The sequence below is a fragment of the Jaculus jaculus genome, chromosome 18 (genome assembly GCF_020740685.1).
Source record: "Jaculus jaculus isolate mJacJac1 chromosome 18, mJacJac1.mat.Y.cur, whole genome shotgun sequence".
Lineage (NCBI taxonomy): Eukaryota > Metazoa > Chordata > Mammalia > Rodentia > Dipodidae > Jaculus > Jaculus jaculus.
The window spans coordinates 14993042-15013953 of NC_059119.1; the positions used below are offsets into that span (position 1 = coordinate 14993042).

Genomic DNA, 20912 nt, shown 5'->3' on the forward strand with positions numbered 1-20912 from the left:
TTCAGAATGACCTTGAGCTCCCTACAATTCTCCTACCTCTGCCTCCCGAGTGCTGGGATTAAAGGCATGCACCACCATGCCCGGCCAAATTTATTTATTTTCAAGCAGAGACAGAGATGTGTGTGAGAGAGAGGGAGAATTGGCACACCAGGGCCTCTGCAAACGAACTCCAGATGCATGTTGTTACTTTGTGTATCTGGCTTTATATGGGTATAGGGAAATCGAACCTGGGACATTAGGCTTTGCAGGCAAGTGCCTTAATTGCTGAGCCATCTCTCCAGCCTACTCATCAGCTTCTCACCACCTCATTTTCCTTATCTGTAGAATTAGAGTGACAAAACCTGTCTATATCACAGGACAGTTCTGAGTTTAAAGATCTCAAAATGATGCCTTTTTATTATTTTTAGGTAGGGTCTCACTCTAGCCCAGTCTAACTTGGAATTCACTATGTAGTCTCAGGGTGGCCTTGAACTCATGGTGATCCTCCTACCTCTGCCTCCCGAGTGCTGGGATTAAAGGTGTGCACCACCATGCCAGCATAAATTTATTAGTTTTTTTATGAAAAGGTTGCACACATAGACCCTCTCCCCCCCCCCCCAATTCTACCAAGGGTCTTCGGTGGGATTATTGGTATTCATTGTGGGGACCAAGAGGCCTCAGTCAGTCTTTGCAGGGATGGGAGGGACGTAGTGTGTTGGGTTACTCCCTTCCATCCAGAGGCTCTTACAGTCTTTCCAAACACTCCCTTCCACGATGCTTCCTGAGCCTTGGTGGGCCAGATAGAGATCTGATTTAGGGTTGTTTTCTCTGTAGACTCTAGATCTCTGTTTTTATGAGGTTTGCCATTTCCCTGGAACTGGTTTTCAGGCCAGCCACAAGAGCAGTATTCGTGTCACTGCTTCCCCTGTAATGACTTCTGGGCCTGCACAGATGAGGTGGAGGTGTCTCCTGGTAGACAGTCAGCTCTCTGTTCTTGATGTAGTGATGTATCCTTGTTCTCCACCGTATTCTCCTCCATGCCCCATGCATGCAGGGTCCAACCGCCCCCAAATGTCTTTAAACACAAGACAGAAATACTATAATAAAAGCTGGTACTGTTTCTGAGAGACAAAGAAAGACCTTCCAGGATGGCCCCAAATGCTTTGTTCCTATGTATTCACTGATTCATTCACAATAAAGTACCTCTGTGAATAAAGCACATACCACTTCGAAGGGAAACCAAGATATCCAGGATGAGTTCTTTGTGGACATAGACTGTCTGGCATAGACTGACTGCACCAAAAGGTGACCAGAGGTTTCAGAGATCTCTGAAGCTCAACAGTGGCGATTGTTCACCCAGGTGAAGAAGTGGCAGGGGAAAGAGGAAGAAGAGGAGTGTCACGCTGCATAACGGTTTGTCCAGGAGGAAATGAGGTCACCCTGCACTCAAAGAATCAGCATGACAGCCTCCAGCCAAGTAATTCGGAGTCATGAGAGCTGGGGGGGGGGTCATGGGGGAGCTATGTGAATCACAGTAGCCTGCTGGGAATTTCCTGATAGCTATCCTAGAGTTTCGGGGTAAATCCTCAGGCTGTAACGTCTCTCTGTTTACATTTTGATCACGTTTATTTACAATTAATGGGTTCTTAGAGCTAAACAAAATTGGCCACAGTCTTGTAGAGGAAGTAGCAAGTGGGCCGTAAGACCTACGGAATCTCTGACTCAGTGGTCCCCTGGATGACGGGCAGCTCAGCGGGCACAGGGAAACTAACTGGAGGATGATGGGCCACTTGCCTCCCTTAAGCTGAATGGTTAACTTGCACTTTCCCCATCCAGAGTCTGCTATACCTCGACCTTTGGCCTGGGGTGGAAAAAAGGGGCCTTCCTCTTTCCTACCTGGTGGCACTTTTCCTTGCTTTCTTTCTGCCTCTCTCAACTATGCTGCTCAGACAGGGAAAGAAACCAAGGCTTGGGCCCTCATGAAATAGTAGGACCTGGTTCCCCTCTCCTATGAAGGGAGCCAGTGCTGCTGGGTAGCATCAAAATGACCCCAAGTCCTTGTTATCTGATGGCAGAACAGAGATGGAGGTGACTGAACCATGGAGTCCTTCCTGCGTACTTCCCACTGTGCCCGGGGCATGTGTGTGCATGTGTTGTAGGCACCATGTATGTGCTTGTCCTCAGGAAGTTCAAGTGGAGCCATTTACAAATGATCTGCCTTTCTTGAGGCCAGTTTTATTTGGTAAACAATTGTTTTACCTGAATATAAGCAGTGTCTCATGATGAAGTAGAAAGCTGAATGCCTATGCACTTCAAAATGTACAATTATCTTTTTGGAGTAAGTGACACAAGGATGTGTTTAAATTTAGAAAAAAAAATAGTGCAAATTGGCATACAGTGAAAAATAAATCTTTTTATCTTGCCCTCCAGACCCAGTGCTGCTCTACTCTGAAGGGAGGAAGAACTTCCTACTGCTCGGCAGCTTACAGCCCAGATTCCACTGGCGACTACTCCATTGTCTTTCCTACCTTGCCACATTAATAAGATATGTTTTTTTTTTTTAATTTTTATGGTGCTAGGGATTCAACCTAGGACTTTGAGCATGCAGGGCAAGTACTCTACTGCTAAAATACATGACAAGCCCTATTTTCATTGTCTTTATTATTCTTTCCAGCAAATAAATGGATAGTTCATATAAAAAAAAATTCCCTTGAGGGCTGGAGAAATGGCTTAGTGGTTAAGGTGCTTGCCTGCAAAGCCAAAGGGCCATGGTTAGATTCCCCAGGACCCACGTAAGCAAGATGCACAAGGTGGCCCATGCATCCGAAGTTTGTTTGCAGCAGGTGGAGGCCCTGGCATACCCCTTCTCTCCTCTCTCTCTCTCTCTCTCTCTCTAATAGATAAATAAAAAAATATTTGGGAAAAAAAAGGAACACATGTCACCATAAAAAATATTTCCCTTGGGCTGGAGAGATGGCTTAGTGATTAAGGCTCTTGTCTGCAAAGCCAAAGAACCAAGGTTTGAGTTCCCAGAACCCACATAAGCCAGATGCACAAGGAGATGTGTGTATCTGGAGTTCGTGGCTGTATGCCCTGGCACACCCATTTTCTCTCTCCCCCTCTCTCTATACCTCTTTTTCTTTCTCTCTGTCTCAAATAAATAAATAATTTTTAAAAATCCCTAAAGATCCATGGATAGGAAGGGCGTGGTGGCGCACCCCTTTAATCCCAGCGCTGGGGAGGCAGAGGTAGGAGGATCGCTGTGAATTTGAGGCTACCTTGAGACTACATAGTGAATTCCAGGTTCTGGGCTAGTGAGACTCTACTTGGGGGTGGGGGGAATCCATGGATAATTCAATGGGAAGCATCAACAGTTTGCATCCTTAGACTTTGCTGCTACAAGCCTGTTATGACCCTTATCCAATCCTTACCATGCCTTCAGAAGCCTCCTGTCAGAGACATATTAAACCAAGCAATACACGTCAATAAAATCTGACTATCCTTTCCCCCTCTAATGACACGATTAAACTCTTTACTGCGGCGAGCAATTAACTCATCTTTGTCAACTGCTCACTTTCTGTTGGTGATATTTGGGGACCCAACATTCGTCCAAAGGCCAGCCCTGGTTAGCAGGTGTTTTTGTGTCGGCGTTTCAGGACACGTTATGTACCATACATTTTTTTCACGTCCATAGAGTACAGGAACAGCAAGACCATACCCTTCCAACCAGAGATATGAACCCGTTTCCTAGGCTGGTAGGGATGGAGGATGGGCGCGTTGGAGACTCCAAAGGAGCAGGCTTCAGGGGCAGGGAGCGAGTCACCCCAGCTCCCTCTCCACTCTGCAATTCCGGAGGCGGTGGCATCGCCCCGGGCCCTATGCCAGGAGGACCAGGTGAAGGAAAGAAGCGGAGAATGAACATTGTCTCAGTGCAGACTGCGTTCGTGCCCTCGGATGGCAAGGCCGAGTATTGTCTGTCCAACCGGCGAAAGCTAGAGCGGTCCGGACAGCTGTGGGCCGCAGGGCAGGCAAGGGAAGGAAGAGTGCGGCGGGAGAGCCGAGCCGAGCTGGGCGGGGCCGGGGCGGGTCTTAATATAAAGCCGGCTCGGCCAGCGAGCCGCACAGTGCAGACACCGCCACCCGGGAGGCCAGTGAGAGTCATCCCGACCCCCGTGGCTTGCCCGCATCCTTCGGCTGCAGTCTGGTGAGCGCCGCGGGCCGGCAGGGCGCAGGGTGGGATGCTCGGGCGCGCCTCCCCTGCCTCCCGCGCGTCCCTTTGGGGAGCCTGGCCCCGGCCGGCTCCGTCCCGCAGTGGACCCAGAGCGACTCCCCCGAACTGCAGTAACCCTCAGCCGCGTCTCGTTGCCCTGACTTCTCCTTTCCTTTTCATAGGATCCCTACCTCGCCACCATGAAAGTCCTGCTGGCGTGCCTGATGCTGTGCGCCCCGGTGGTGAGCGACTCCGAAGTGAGTGGAACGGTTCTCTCGGCTTTGACGGTGGTTGAAGCGAGGGTCTTGTGGGACCCCTGAACAGAACCAGGGGGAGGGACTGCACAAGGAGCTGGAGTCCTTGGGTGTCACAGGTCCAGACTCTTCCCTGGGGGACGTAGAAACAGCTTGTCGTTGGGAGGAGGGGAGTTGATGGGGGGGGGGTGAAGATCCAGAGTTTGCGCTGTGTGGCAAGGCAGGAAGAAGCCACTGGGACGCCCCTAGCCTAGGGGAACCTGGTATGTGAAGCTTGTTTGAGTGAATGCATGACTCCTCACTGGGAACCGCGGGCTTCCTTTGCAGAGTTGGGTAGATATGGAGGAAGGTAGAGATCGATAGATGATAGACAGACAGACATGGAGGAAGATATAGATAGATGATAGGGAGATAGATAGGGAGATAGATAGATAGATGATAGATAGGGAGATAGATAAATGATAGAGGTGGTGAGTGATTTGGGAGTTGGGCCAGTTTATGGTCACTGTGGAGCCCCGCATAAGAAAACTCTGGTGACCGTGACCTCCGTCTCTTGCAGGACAGCCATGAACTTGAAGCACCTGATGCATGTGAGTATCCACCCTTTGCACACTTGGCTGCACAAACATCTTGGAAAGCCTTGGGATGCATCCCCTCTCTGTCCCTGCTGTGGGGTGGGCTTTCCCCTTGCTTCCTCCTAAGCTCCTAGCTCACCCCACCTTTATGATCTCTAGCAAACTGTGGTTGTCTGAATGGAGGAACGTGTGTGACCTACAAGTACTTCTCCCACATTCTACGATGCAGCTGCCCAAAGAAATTCCAAGGGGAGCACTGTGAAATAGGTATGGAGATCTGGAGTCTAATTGGGAAGGAGAGAGGACTAGAGATTCCAGGATAGGGAAAGGTGGATAGGATGCATGAGTAGACAGAAGCTGGGCATGTAGTCTGAGCTACAAGGTGAGATCTTGTCTCAAAAAAAAAAAAAAAAAAAAAGCTGGTAGGAGGATCGCTGTGAGTTTGAAGCCAGTCTGAGACTACACAGTGAATTCCAGGTCAGCCTGGGCTAGAGTGAGACTCTACCTGGGGGGAGGGGGGGAGTGCCAAAGTCAGGAGAGACATACAGCCAACCCCTCCCCCACCAAATACATACTATGTCATGAAACGTAAGGTAAAAAGAGCTTTTCCAGTGTCCAGTGTCATCTGCCAGGTCCGATAGCATGTCATCTCTGAAATGCTGGTCTGAACTTTCACCTTTTTCTAATATTCTCTTAATCCTTACATCATTTGTAGATAAATCAAAAACCTGCTATGAGGGGAATGGTCGCTTTTACCGAGGAAAGGCCAACATGGACACCAAGGGTCGGCCCTGCCTGGCCTGGAACTCTCCCACCGTCCTTCAGCAAACATACCATGCCCACAGACATGATGCTCTTGACCTAGGCCTGGGGAAACACAATTACTGCAGGTGAGGTGGGGACCAAAAAGTACCGGGAGCCTATCCAGAAATCTTTGCTTTCATCCCCTTCCATGCCCAGAGTGCTGGCTAGAGCATGAGGAAAGCCAGGCCTCTCTGGCTGAGTATTCTGATGGTCTTCTGGGTTAGAATGACATCCCCGGTTCCTCCATGTTGCCAGGAACCCAAACAACCAGAGACGGCCCTGGTGCTACGTGCAGATTGGCCTAAAGCAATTTGTCCATGAGTGCATGGTGCATGACTGCTCTGTTGGTGAGTGTCACGGGTCCTTTATTGACAGTGGAGTGGAAGGAGACAAACTCTCATGTCCTCCTCTTCCATCTCAGGAGGGAGGAATCATGACGCCTGCCTCCCCAAAACGTCCAACTCTTTCTCTTCTAGGAACAAAGCCCTCTTATTTAGACCAGCAAAAGTTCCACTGTGGCCAGAAAGCTCTGAGGCCTCGCTTTAAGATTGTTGGGGGAGAATTCACCACCATTGAGGATCAGCCTTGGTTTGCGGCCATCTACAGGAAGCACCGAGGAGGCTCTGTCAGCTACGTGTGCGGTGGCAGCCTCATCAGTCCTTGCTGGGTGGTCAGCGCCACACACTGTTTTATGTACGTCCCACTGTCTTCTCCTCTCTGTCCCTCTTCTATCCCAACTCCAGCGTGTCCCTTTCTCCTTTCTACAATGAGGAAGATCCCACAATGATTCTTCCCCTCATCCTGTCTCCATGTAGCCCACACAGCCTGGGGGGTGAGACACACTTTGAGGTCTCTGTGATGGGGAGGGAGAAGTGACAGGACTTCCTGAGACCAGGCTGTCTGACACATCTCATTTCCCACAGTAATTACCAACACAAGGAGGACTACATTGTCTACCTGGGTCGTTCAAAGCTCAACTCTCAAACTCCTGGAGAGATGAAGTTTGAGGTGCAGCAGCTCATCTTGCATGATAACTACAATGCTGACAACCTGGCCCACCATAATGATATTGGTGAGCTACAGTGAGGGTGGCCAGCAAAAGAGGGGTCCAAGAGGAGACCTAGGTAGAAGTGGAAGTTGTCAGGGGAACTTGAAGCCCAGGCCTTATGTAAGAAGGGGATGGTGGAGAAATGTACAGAGTAAAATGTATGAGGAGCAGCAAGGTATAGTACTCCTTTGTAGAGATCTTGAGTTTCCCAAACAGGTAGCTCCTTTTGAGTGGAAAAAGCTCTATGGACATATGGCTGAGACTGGGAATGCCCTGTCTGTGCAAGGAAGGATAGATGCAGCTTATGTCTATAGAGTATGCAGAGTAAAACCTTGGCTGGATTTCAGCTCAGCTCCACAGCAGGAGCTTTTTGCAGGGAACAACCTGTTCAGCTGTGTGGGGCACCCCTGTCTGCTTGAGCTTTCAGCAGCAGCCAGAACAAAACCCTTGGCGTATGGGCCAGGAGAGGCTTCCAGGTGACAAATTACCAACAGACCTCCTTGGATGACCTGTGGCCTTAAGAGACATAGCTAGTCTTTCAGCATTGGAAGGAAGAGATGGTGACCACTTGATGCAGTGGGTAACGATTTCTCCCTTCCAATCTTCTCCTCTCCCAGCCTTGTTGAAGATTAGTACCAGCAGGGGCCAGTGCGCGCAGCCATCCCGGACCATACAAACTATCTGCCTGCCCCCTAGTTTTGGTGATGCCCAATATGGCTCAAAGTGCGAGATCACCGGCTTTGGAAAAGAGAATGCAAGTAAGTGACATTTGAGGCTGATTGAGAGGGTCTGGGGGTGTTGCACCTCAGTAGTAAGCACAACAGCACAATGAGCAAAGACTAGAGACAGAGATGGAAGCACTATAGAGGTGGCAGATGGGTCTAGGGATAGAGTAGGAAAGGATGAGCCACTGAGGTAAATAGAGGATGAGCAGTTATGGATGGGGCAAATGCTCAGACTGGGATGAAAAAAAGTAGGACTTTTTCTACTAGAGACAATTTTTTTTTTCTCCCTGAGGTAGGGTCTCATGCTAGCTCAGGCTGACCTGGAATTTACTATGTAGTCTCAGGGTGGTCTCGAACTCACGATGATCCTCCTACCTCTACTTCCCGAGTGCTGTGATCAAAGGTGTGCGCCACCATGCCCAGCTAGAGACATTTTGTTTCAATTTCTTTTTTTGAGATAGGGTCTCATTCTAGCTCAGGCTGACCTGGAATTCACTATGTAGTCTCGGGGTGTCCTCGAACTCGTGGTGATCCTTCTACCTCTGCCTCCTGAGTGCTGGGATTAAAGGCATGCGCCACCACACCTGGCTTTCTTTCAAATTTTTATTAACAACTTCCATGATTATAAAAAATATCCCATGGTAATATCCTCCCTCCCCCCACTGTCCCCTTTGAAACTCCATTCTCCATCATATCCCCTCCACATCTCTCTCTTTTTTTTTTTTCTTTTTTTTTTTTTTGGTTTTTCGAGGTAGGGTCTCACTCTGGTCCAGGCTGACCTGGAATTAACTCTGTCATCTCAGGGTAGCCTTGAACTCATGACGATCCTCCTACCTCTGCCTCCCGAGTGCTGGGATTAAAGGCATGCACCACCACGCCCAGCTCAGTCTCTCTTTTATTTTGATGTAGAGACAATTTTTTGACTTCTCTCTCTTACAGAGTCCCACTGGACAGACATATCCTAATACAAACTTTTCCCCATTTCCTCCGTCTAGCTGACTACCGTTATCCAGAGAACCTGAAGACTGGTGTTGTGAAGCTCATTCCCCATGAGGAGTGTCAGCAGCCCCACTACTATGGCTCTGAAGTCACCCACAAGATGCTGTGTGCTGCTGACCCACAGTGGGAAACAGATTCTTGCCAGGTGAGAGTCCCAGACATCTTTCTTCATCACCCTCAAGTCTCCCCAGAGCTCTAGACCCGATCCTGTCAGCCTTGGGGACGCTCTTTCTAGCCAAAACCCTAAGAAGTCAGAATCAAGGACTCAGAGCTCTGAGGCTTGTGTCAATCCTTATATGTTCAAACACGCGCCACTCTCTTTAAGACAGGGGGCATAAGACCATAAAGCCATAAGAACAGTTGAGCATAGTGGATGGAGAACACCTATATTTGGGAGGCTAAGGCAGGAAGATCAGGAGTTCAAGGCCAGCTTGGGTCACATAGTTCAAGACCAGCCTGAGCTACATGGCAAGAGATTGTCTCAAAAACAAAAACAAAAACAAACAAACAAACAAAAAAAAAACTGCTGGAGCTCAGGGGTTAAATAACAAAGCCCAACAATCCAGATTCCATTCCCCAGTACCCATGTAAAGACAGATGCACAAAGTGGTGAGGGGAGACCACAAGAAAAAGGAAGTAGGTTAGAGATGCAGCTCAGATGATCCAGTGCTTGCCTTGCATGAAAGAAGTTTGATCCCTAGCACCATATAAACCTGGTGGTGGAGGCAGGAGGATCACAACTTCAAGGTTTCCGGGCATGGTGGCACACACCTTTAATCCCAGCACTCGGGAGGCAGAGGTAGGAGAATCACCATTAGTTTGAGGCCACCCTGAGACTACATAGTAAATTCCAGGTCAGCCTGAGCTACCGTGAGACCCTACCTCGAAAAACAAACAACCCCCTCCCCAAAACTTTAAAGGTTACAAATTCTTGCTGGGTGTAGTGGCACACGTCTTTAATCCCAGCACTCAGGAGGCAGGGGTGGGAGGATCAACATGAGTTCAAGGCCACCCTGAGATTACATAGTGAATTCCAGGTCAGCCTAGAATGAGTCCTTACCTTGGAAAAAAAAAAAAAAAAAACCCTTCAAGGTCATCCTTAGCTACACAGCAAGTTCAAGGTCAGTCTGGGATATGTGAGACTCTGTCTTAAAATAAAATAAAAGGAAAAATTTTTTAAAAAGGGAAATAGGGAACAGTGGCAATATAATGTGGTACTCATGATACACACAATATGAATTGTAAAAGGTCAGTTGTTAGGAAAGAGATGCTTTTAGGAGAATGTAATTTGGTGCATATTGAAAGAAGTGGAAGAAAGAGGGGGCTGGAGAGATGGCTTAGTGGTTAAGGTGTTTGCCTGCAAAGCCGAAGGATCCCAGTTTGATTCTCCAGAACTCATGTAAGTCAGATTCACAAGGGGGTACATGCATCTGGAGTTCATTTGCAGTGGCTGGAGGCCCTGGGATGCTCATTCTCTCCCTCTCTCTGCCTCTTTCTCTCTTAAATAAATAAATAAATAAATATATTAATGGAAGAAAGAGAGAAGGGTGTTTTAGTTGAAAGATCTAAAACTGAGACTGAGAATGCTATGTTTCATGGTGGGTAGGACTAGAAGGGTCTGGGAAAGTGGGTGCAATGGTGGCAGATAAAGTCCAGGCAGAAGATTTTATAGCTGATAGGGTAGAAAATAGGGACTCACCCAGGTCTGTGACTCTAGGAACCTCTCCTTGCTCTCTCAGGCATGACTGGGTGGTGGGATACGAAGGCCCCTTCCTCATTTCTCCTACAGCTCATTTCTTGTGTCTTTGGCTTCCTAGGGAGACTCTGGAGGACCCTTGGTCTGCTCTGTCAATGGCCATCCGACTTTGAGTGGGATTGTGAGCTGGGGCCGTGGATGTGCCTGGAAGGACAAACCAGGTGTCTACACCAGGGTCTCAAAGTTCCTGAGCTGGATCCGAGCCAATACTAGAGAAGAGAATAGCCTAAGCCTCTGAAGGCTCCCAGGGAGCTGAAGGAAGAAACACATGGACTACCTGCTTCCATGCTGAACTGTCATCGCCATCGTTATTGCCACAGCAAGGTCATCTCCATCAGCTGTAGCGATGAGGCTGGGGAAAACAGGCTGTGCCGAAATGATTAGTTTGTGCTGCCCACCAGAGTAAGAGACAACAGCTTTACCCTTAGGCATGGATCTGGGTGCTGGTAACCCAGACCATCTTGACCAGCATGGACAGGTGGTCCTGACTCAGGATGAGATTGACCAGGAGTTATCTATTTTTTTTTTTTTCTGGACTAAATCCTCCTAGGGTTAAAAATCATGTCTCTTGTGCATAGGTGGGAAGAGAGCTATTTGCCCCAATAGGGGTCATCCATGAAGCCTGCTATTGGGAAATGAATCATTTCCCAAGAAGGAAATGTATCAGCTGAGGTCTTCTGAGGGAACTTGGCCAGTGTGGGAATAGTGGTTTGGGGAAGAGACACTAATAACTTGAAGGAAGGACTCTGGCATTCTATGAATGGATCAGGAAATTATATATATGTGTGTGTGTGTGTGTGTGTGTGTGTGTGTGTGTGTGTGTGTGTTTGTTCGCTGTGCACTGACTGTGAGTGGTAAGCCTAAGTAAGAGCTGGTGTGTTCCTGTGTCTAACTGAAGGTCTAGGTACTTCCCTAAACTTACTGTGATGCTGGGGCCTCTCGGTCTCCATGTGAATGTACCCTCCTTAGGCATGACCCGTGACCAGCACTAAATGTCTGTTTCACTTTAATATAGATACCCCCTTTTTCTGGCCAGTTATTCTATCTGACTTATTAGTCTAGTTCATCCAATCCTCACTGGATGAGGAAAGAACCACTGCTACGTACTGATTATTTAATTAATTATATTCTGTTATTTTTATAATTTTATCCATTTTTTATAATCTGAGTAAGATGATCAATAAAATGTGATTTTTCTGAAGATTCTGGCTTTTCTCTGGTGCCTGGATGGAAGGGAAGTAGGGAACATTGAAAGAAGAGCGTGTTCCAGTTTCTCGTGGGGGACTGGACGGAACCCCTCTTGAACAAGAAGAACATTTTCACAAGTAAAAACTGCTGATCCAGAGCTGGACGGATGGCTTAGTGGTTAAGGCGTTTGCCTACAAACCCAAAGGACCCAGGTTCGATTTCCCAGGACCCACGTTAGACAGATGAAAAGGGGGCGCACATGTCTGGAGTTTGCAATGACTGGAGGCCTTAGCGCGTCCATTCATTCTCTTCTCTCTCCCTCTTTCTGTCAAATAAATAAATAAATAAATAAATAAATAAATAAATAAATAAATAAAACCCTGCAGATCCAAACTAGGTGCAGTGACTCACTTGCAAGTCCAGCACTTGAGAGGATGAGGCAGAGAATTCCTGGAGCTTGAGGCCAACCAGGAAGGACTACAATTACTAAGTTCCAGGCCTGGGCTACAGAGTGAGATTCTGTCTTAAGATAGCAAAAACCTGTGAATCTGTGGCATTCAGGAAACAGCAAACAATTGCTTGCCCTCTGTGCATGGGCTGGTGGTGAGTTTTACGAGTGTATGGAGCACGTCTGTACTTAGGTGGCTTTGGGAAGGCGAGGTAAGGAGACTCATAGGGCAATGCGTCTATGGCACAAAAGGTACAAAACAAGTCAGGGACTCAGGGCTTGGTAAATGCTGTCAGGCCAAGTTTAGCTCCCAGTTGCCTCCTCAGCCTGATGCCACTGTGCAGTGTACACCTTGGACAACAGTACACAGTGTTCCCCTTCCTCCTTCTCTTCCTTCTCTCTTTGTGGTACCAAGGATTGAATCCAGGCTTCCTACAGGCTGCAAGTACTTTACCATTGAGCTGTATCTCCAGCCCCTATTTTATTATATTACTTAATTTTAATCTTATTTAAGACACAGAAAGAGGCAGAGAGAGAGAGAGAGAGAGAGAGAGAGAGAGAGAGAGAGAGAGAGAGAGAGAGAATGGGCACACCAGGGTCGTCAGCCACTGCAAAGGAACTCCAGACGTTTGTACCACCTTGTGCAGCTGGTTTACGTGGATACTGGGGAATTGAACCTGGGTTCTTAGGCTTCGCAGGCAAGCACCTTAACCACTAAGCCATCACTTCAGCCCAATCTTATTTTATTTTGAGATGGGGTTTAGTTAAGTTGCCTAGGCCAGCCTTGAACTCAAACTGTTGCCCAGGCAAACCTTGACTTTATGATCATTCTGCCTCAGCCGCCCAAGTAGCTGACTGCAGCCTAGTCCACTACACCTAGTGCGCAGCAGTCCTCCTCAGGACTGGCTGGACCACATTCTCTTCTCTCTGCTCTCCAAGATCCTTGGGCTGACCTCAACCAAATAGAACCCCTGTGGGCATGAAGATTGCTGATTCCAGCCCTGACATCAATCTGTGACATTCAGGGAAAAGGAAATATCATTTCGGGCTGGAGAAATGCCTTAGTAGTTAAGGCGCTTGTCTGCAAATCCAAAGGACCCAGGTTCTATTCTCCAGGACCAACATAAACCAGAGGCACAAGGCAGTACATGCATCTGGAGTTTGTTCACAGTGGCTAATGACCCTGGCGTACCCATTCTTTTTCTCCTTCTTTCTCAAATAAATGCAATAAAATATATTTTTTAAAACAAAACAAAACAAAAACCCTCTTTAAAAAAAAAACAAGAAGCCGAGCGTGGTGGCGCACACCTTTAATCCCAGCACTCGGGAGGCAGAGGTAGGAGGATCGCCATGAGTTCAAGGCCACTCTGAGACTACAGAGTTAATTCCAGGTCAGCCTGGACCAGAGTGAGACCCTACCTCGAAAAACCAAAAAAAAAAAAAAAAAAAAAAAAACAAGAGCCAGGCATGGTGGCGCATGCCTTTAATCCCAGCATGCAGGAGGCAGAGGTAGGAGGATTGCCAGGAGTTGGGGGCCACCCTGAGAATCCATAGTGAATCCCAGGTCAGCCTGGACTAGAGTGAGACCCTACCTCAAAAAAAAAAAAAAAAAGAAAGAAAAGAAAATAGAATTTCCCCTCATCCCAGTATGGGGCTGATTTTTCAGTATGTTAAAATGCAGCTGGTTGTTATCCGTAATACCAAGGGGCTCAGAACGTGGAGCCAGATAATGTCCTGGCTAATAGGGTATCCATATACTTCAACCCAAGCATCAGGTTATGAAGAACTGAGGTGTAGAAGGCAGTCTGGGAGGGAGATATAATTAGATGCCAAAAATATGGGAATTTCCAAGTCACGTTAATGAGTCTGGCAATGTTTCTTAACCAAGTCACCTGAGAACCTTTCAAAAATATATACGTGTCTGTGCCCCACTTGTAGAGATTATGATTCAGGTCAGAGCTGGTGCCAGGGCTCGTGATTTTAGGAAAGCTCACCAGGTGCTTCTGATATGTGTCCTTGACTGAGCCCCTTAGGCAACAAATGGTCAGAATATAAGGGCCAGAAAATTCAAGATCTGGCCAGGGCTAGCTCTCTGTGTGAATGGTAAGTTTTCTGAGTGAGGTTTTGAAGGTACAAGGTCTCCTGGCTGTGGCTCCCCGAGGTCAAGAGCCCAGAGTGTTGAGTTTTTAATCCCCATAATGTAGCACGTTGTTTCACATGGTGTGCTGCCGTGGCTCAGCATGCATTCTGGAATCAGGCGGCCTAGACAAGAATAACAATCTTAACACTAGTTATGTGGCTTGGAAAAGACCATTAGGCTGGGCATGGTGGTACACAACTTTAATCCTAGCACTCAGAAGGCTGAGGTAAGAGGATCACTGTGAGTTCAAGGCCACCTTGAGACTACCTAGTGAATTCCAGGTTAGCCTGGGCTAGAGTGAGACCCTCCCTCATAAAAAACAAAACCAAAAAACAAACAAACAAACAAAAACCAATGCCATGCGTGGTGGTTCATGCCTTTAATCCTAGCACTTGGGAGACAGAGGTAGGGGGATCGCCATGAGTTTGAGGCCCCCTGAGACTACATGGTGAGTTCTAGGTCAGCCGGGGCTAGAGTGAGACCCTACCTCGAAAACCAAAAACAAACAAACAAGATTAAAAAAAAAAAAAGACCATTAGTCTCTCTGTAGTCCAGCTTCCTTAACTTTAAAAAAGAGATAACAACAAAAAAAGAGATAACAGGGCTGGAGAGATGGCTTAGCGGTTAAGGCGTATGCCTGTGAAGCCTAAGGACCCAGGTTCGATTCTCCAGGTCCCATGTAAGCCAGATGCATAGGGTGGGGCATACATCTGGAGTTCGTTTGTAGTGGCTAGAGGCACCCATTCTCACTCTCTCCCTCTCCCTCTCTCTGTTTCAAATAAATAAAATAACACATGCCTTTAATCTCAGCACTCAGGAGGCAGAGGTAGGAGGATTGCCGTGAGTTCAAGGCCACCCTGAGACTACATAGTGAATACCAGGTCAAACTGGGCTAGAGTGAGACCCTACCTCAAAAATAAATAAATGAATAAATAAATAAATAAATAAATAAAAATAAAGTAATAAGAATATCTACCCCCTAGGATGGTTTTAAGGTTCTATTAAGGTTTATCCTGACACCCAATAAAAGCATCCAATCAGTGGGTTTTATAAAACTGAGTCAATTTCTATAGAACAGAAAGGGAAACGCCTTCCCTTTCTCTCATCCCAGGATTGCAAAGAGGATTCTGTGGGAACAGGAACTTAACTGGAAAAGAAGGGGCATGATTGGAAGCTAAGGGCCCAGCCCAGGCTGAGCTGCTTTTCTGTTTCTCCCCGGAGGGCTGAGAAAGACCTTGTCCAAACTTGAACAGCTCAAGCAGCATCAGGCCTCCCAGACACTGAAGGCAGGAAGCACAAGCCCCACTGGTTTATTGAGCAATGAGGCGGCCAGCAATCCTCAGTCCCAACTCTCTCTTCCCTGAACCTCAGAGTGCACTCAGGCAGACACCAGCCTCTGCCACAACTGTTTCGGGGCTCTCAATGCACACTTTAGGGACTGTCTTCTTGTCAGTGCTATGACCCCACCATGCTAACTAAGTTCCTCACACAGTGTCTGACTTAATCCTTACCACAGCCCTGGAAGGAAGGGGACTATACTGTTATTAGTCTCACTGCAAAGTACAAAAAAAAAAAAAAAAAAAAAACGGAGGCAAAGGCAGACGGATGGACCTGCACAGGGCAATACAACCGCCAATGCAGAGCCAGGGTTTGAATCCAGCCAGCTGGCTCCATCATGGGCTCTACTAGAGGGGACTACACTTAGTCACCAGTTTCAAAGAACAACTTCACTCTGCTCAAGCAACCTCAGCCTTTTATGCTGAAATTTGGTTTCATTGAAGTGGTTTCCGTTTTCACCAGAATCCTTCCTCCTGAGATACCTGTGGCCCACTCTGTTACTAGGACTCAACTTGATTTCCATTTATGCTGTTTTCATTTTCAAAGCCAAGAACCCCACAATAGCCACTCCTGCACACTCATTCCCATTGAGTCCACTTTCCTTCCCAGCAGGAACACATCCGAGCACTCCTTGGAATCAGACTTGGGTGAGGAGTTACTGACGATATTTAAAATAACAGTTCTTGGGCTGGAGAGATGGCTTAGTGGTTAAACACTTGCCTGTGAAGCCTAAGGACCCCGGGTTGAGGCTTGTTTCTCCAGGACCCACTTTAGCCAGATGCACAAGGGGGCGCATGCATCTGGAGCTCATTTGCAGTGGCTGAAGGCCCTGGTGCACCCATTCTCTCTCTTTCTGCCTCCTTCTCTCTCTATCACTCTCAAATAAATAAATAAAAATAAACAAAAAAATAACAGTTCTATTGAGATTGAATGCATATACTACACAATTCACTCATTTAAAGTAAACAACCTGATGCTTTTTTTTTTTCTGGTATATTTATAGAGTTGGGCACCATCACAATCAATTTAGAGCATTTTCATCACCTCATAAAGAAAGCGTGAACCCATAAGCAATGCTCCTTTTCTCTCCATTCCCTCAACCTTAGGCAGCCTCTTATCTACTTTCTGTCTCTGTGGGTTTGCCAGTTTTGAATGTGTCACATAAATAGAAGCACGTAATACATAGTCTTGCCTCCTTCAGTTAGCATCATGCTTTCCAGTTTCAGCTATGCTGCAGCATGTGTCAATAATGTTGCTGAGTTTGAAATAACAAATTGGGAGAAAAGATAGCCTAGGCCCTTTTTTGACCTTGCATTCACATTGGCAATCATTCAATAACTTCCTTCCTTCTTCCTCCTACCCATTTTTTCTCCCTCTCTTTTTTCTTTTTTCCTTTTTTTTTTAAACAAATATTTTATTTATTTGATTGAGAAGAGAGAAAGAGAGACAGGCAGATATGGGTGTGCCAGGACTTCTAGCCACTGCAAACAAACTTCAGACACATGCACCACCTTGTACATCTGGCTCACATTTGATTTCTGGGGAATCAAATCTGGGTCCTTAGGCTTCGCAGGCAAGTGCCTTAACCACTAAGCCATCTCCACAGCCCTTCCCCCCACCCCTTTTTTGAGGTCAGGTCTCGCTCTAGTCCAGAGACTCGCTCTAGTTTAGGCTAACCTAGAATTCACTATGTAGTTTCAGGGTGACCTCAAACTCATGCGATCCTCCTACCTCTGCCTCCTAAGTACTGGGATTAAAGGTGTGTGCTACCACACCGAAACCGGCCTCTTTCTTTCTTGATAAACTATATGCCAGGTATTCTTTTATGATTCTTTTTGTTGCTGTTTGTTTTTGTTTATTTGAGAGAGAAAGAAGCAGAGAGACAGAATGGGCACACCAGGGCCTCCAGCCACTGCAAATGAACTCCAGATGCATGTGCCACTTTATGCATCTGGCTTACATGGGTACTGGGGAATCGAGCCTTGAACCTGGGCCCTTATGCTTCACAGGCAAGCACTTAACAGCTAAACCATCTCTCCAGCCCATGCCAGGTATTCTTTAAATGCTAGGGTTATAAGAACAGATGAGATAGATGGCCCTAGTCCTTAAGGAGTTAACAACTTTGCAAAGGAAACAGAGCCACAATGGCAATCTGAGGAGATAAGAGCTACAATAAAAGTATGCATGAAATAATGATAAGGAAGCTCTTTATTCTGCCTAGGGAATCAAAGACTTGACAGAGGAGATGATATTTCACTTGGGCTGTTAAAGGTGCACAGAATTTGCCAAATGAAGGAGAAAGACATTCTAGGTCAAGGAAAGACCAAAGGACCCAGGTTCGGTTCCCCAGAACCCACATTAGCCACATGCACAGGGGGCAGATGTGTCTGGAGTTCGTTTGCAGTGGCTGGAGGCCCTGGTGTGCCCATTCTCTCTCTCACCCACCCTTTCTGTCAAATAAATAAATAAAAATATTAAGCCAGACATAGTGGCATGTGCCTTTAATCCCAGTACTTGGGAGGCAGAGGTAGGAGGATCACCATGAGTTTGAGGCCACCTTGAGAATACAGAGTGAATTCCAGGTCAGACTGGGCTAAAGTGAGACCCTACCTCGAAACAAAACAAAACAAAACAAAAATAAAATAAAATATTACAAAAGAAAAGAAAAGAAAGAAATGGCAAGTGCACTATAGCAGCAGTGCAAAGCCTCTAGGAGGCTGTGGGCAGACAGAGGGAAAGAGGAAGCAGCTGGCAGAGGAAGGGGCTCGTGGCATCCAGCTGGTGAGGATCCTTATGCAAAGCTGATGCTCATGCGGGCACCAGCTTCCCTTCAAACCCAATGCAGTAGTTTCTGTCCTAAGATCTCCTTAGAGGCGCCCTGCCATCCTTCCTCTTTGTACTCTGTGATCCAGAAATCACAGGGTTAGTGCCTGGCCTAGCGGGCGCCTCTGAGAGCCCTTCTCCCTCCTCTAGATGCCTGCTAAAGGGCAGTACTGGGAAGTCCTGCTAGGTCAACATTTTGATATCACTTCTTGCCTCCAGGTTCTATTTTTCAAAATCTAGAAGGCTAATGAGGATCAAAGCACTTTGAATTAAATTTTTTTTTCCTACCTAAAAATTTCCATTCATTCAGGAGAGGTGGTGGTGTGTGCCTTTAATCTTAGCACTTGGGAGGCAGAGGTAGGAGGGTCACTGTGAGTTCAAGGCCAGCCTAGGACTAGAGGGAGTTAGTTCTAGTGAGCCTGTGCTAGAGTGAGACCCTAGCTCAAAAACAACGATAACAACAACAAATTTTACTCCATTGTAAAAATAATTATCCAAGTAAAACTTTCTCATTATATCCACTGTCACTGCTAACATCTCTGGCTTTTGGGTCTTTCTTTCCTTTCCTTTCCTTCCTTCCTTCCTTCCTTCCTTCCTTCCTTCCTTCCTTCCTTCCTTCCTTCCTTCCTTTCTTTCTTTCTTTCTTTCTTTCTTTCTTTCTTTCTTTCTCTTTCCTTCTTTCAATACTAAGCCTGTCGTTACAGTCTTCAAGTAACTCAAGACTCTCAGTGGTGCTGTGATTAAATGTATGTGCCACCACACTTGGTTTTTATTTATATATATTAGCTAATTAATTATTTGCACATGTGTATAGGTATGCCAGGGCCTCTTTCTGCTACAAATGCCTGTCCAGCTTTACATGGCTGGGGAATTGAACCTGGACCAACAGGTTTCTCAAGTAAGCACCTTTAACTCCTGAGCCCTCAGGATTTCTTTTTAAATTTAAATTTCCTCTTCTTGACCTTGAATATTGGGCTCTCCAAAGCCTAATACTAAATGTTTTCTTCTTCCCAACCTAAACTTTCTCTCTCATATTCATGCTTAAATTACCACCAACAGATGACTCACAGATGTTGATCTCTAGCCACATCTCTTCCTCTGAATGCTAGTCCCTTCTTTTTATTTTATTTTTGGTTTTTTGAGGTAGGGTTTCACTCTAGCTCAGGCTCACCTGAAATTCACTATGTAGTCTCAGGGTGGCCTGGAACTCGCATCAATCCTCCTACCTCTGCCTTCCAAGTGCTGGGATTAAAGGAGTGAGCCACCATACCCGGTTTAGTATCATATCTTCTATTGCCGACCTGGCACCTTGGCCTGTTGACATACACTACCTTAAAGCTGACTTTTGGGCTGGAGAAATGGCTTAGTGGTTGAGGCACTTGCCTATGAAGCCTTAAGGGCCCATGCTCAGCTCTCCAGATCTCACGTCAGCCAGGCACACAAAGGTGAGGCAAGCACAAGGTTGAACATGCTCAACTAGGTGGTGCAAGCATCTGGAGTACGACTATAATGGCTGAGGCCCTGGCATGCCAATTCTCTCTCTCTCTCTCTAACACCCCCCCTTCTCTCTGATGATGAAACCACATCCATACAGTTCCATACAGTTATACAAGCCAGAAACCTTGGAGTCATTCCTCTCACCCCTTTAATCCTATCCATCACCCAATCCTGAGGATTCACCTACTATCTCTTTCTTCCATCTCCACCATCACATTAGTTGAGCCAAGCTGCCCTCGACTTCTGCCTGGCTGAATGCAACAGCCTCCCATCTCCCTCGTGGTTTTACCTTTCCTTCCAGTCCTACACCCTCCCCGATGCATAGTGCTCATTTAAGCAGAGTAAGCTTCTGAAAATGTGAACTTGCTTAATGACTCCGATTGTGCTTAATAGTGGTCTGTGCCCTGGTTATAGCCTGGGCAGGTAGGTTCCTTACTTCCTGCCTTAAATCCCACCTGGTCTCCAATTCCCCCTTCCTTTTTTTCTTTCTGAGGGAGATGGGAGGTAGGGTTTCACTCTGGCCCAGGCTGACAAAGACTTCACTATGTAGCCTCAGGATGGCCTTGAACTCACTGAGATCCTCCTGAGCGCTGGGATCAAAGAAAGGTGTGTGCTAGGGCTTCAATTCCCCTTTCTTTTGCTATTTCTCAGCCACTATCTCTCTTTTCTTTTCTTTTTCTTTTTTTTTTTTTAGGTAGGGTCTCACTCCAGCCCAGGCTGACCTGCAATTCACTCTGTAGCCTCAGGGTGGCCTTGAACTCACTGAAATCCTCCTGAGTGCTGGAATTAAAGGTGTGTACCACCACACCCAGCATATCTTTCTATCTTTTTAAAAATAGTTATGTTCATATTCTGAACATTTTATCATCTTATCTTCTTTATGTATTTTATTATTAGTCTTTTCCTGTCATAATAAATCTCTCCATGCCTGATATTACAACATAATTAATAATAAAACTCGCCCAACCGACCTTTCAGGATTGAGGCATCAGAGATAAAGTATGTGAAAGTCTTTGTAAACATGTACATATGAGACAGTATCATTTGCATTTTAAAAGAAATGTGGGTTAACTTCTTTTAGGTGCCCTCCCCACCCCTGCCTTTCTACCTATTTTCCTTATTGTATTT

General features: G+C 46.6%; 1 protein-coding gene across 1 annotated transcript; it reads left to right on the forward strand.

Annotated features, from left to right (window-relative positions):
- Positions 1–4093: 4093 nt before the first annotated feature.
- Positions 4094–11551, forward strand: Plau (plasminogen activator, urokinase). The gene is made up of 11 exons (XM_004657947.2): positions 4094–4183; positions 4372–4446; positions 5003–5033; positions 5178–5285; positions 5734–5908; positions 6078–6169; positions 6299–6515; positions 6746–6894; positions 7488–7628; positions 8591–8739; positions 10412–11551. The coding sequence occupies exons 2-11, from the start codon at positions 4390–4392 to the stop codon at positions 10586–10588; spliced, it is 1296 nt and encodes a 431-aa protein (XP_004658004.2). The 5' UTR covers positions 4094–4183; positions 4372–4389; the 3' UTR covers positions 10589–11551.
- Positions 11552–20912: the final 9361 nt, after the last annotated feature.

Excerpts from the sequence above, each read along its gene's own strand:
- Plau (XM_004657947.2), top strand. The coding sequence starts at position 4,390 with ATGAAAGTCCTGCTGGCGTGCCTGATGCTGTGCGCCCCGGTGGTGAGC. Across the intron at positions 5,034-5,177 it reads ACTTGAAGCACCTGATGCAT|CAAACTGTGGTTGTCTGAAT; the intron begins GTGAGTATCCAC and ends TATGATCTCTAG. Across the intron at positions 6,895-7,487 it reads GGCCCACCATAATGATATTG|CCTTGTTGAAGATTAGTACC; the intron begins GTGAGCTACAGT and ends CTCCTCTCCCAG.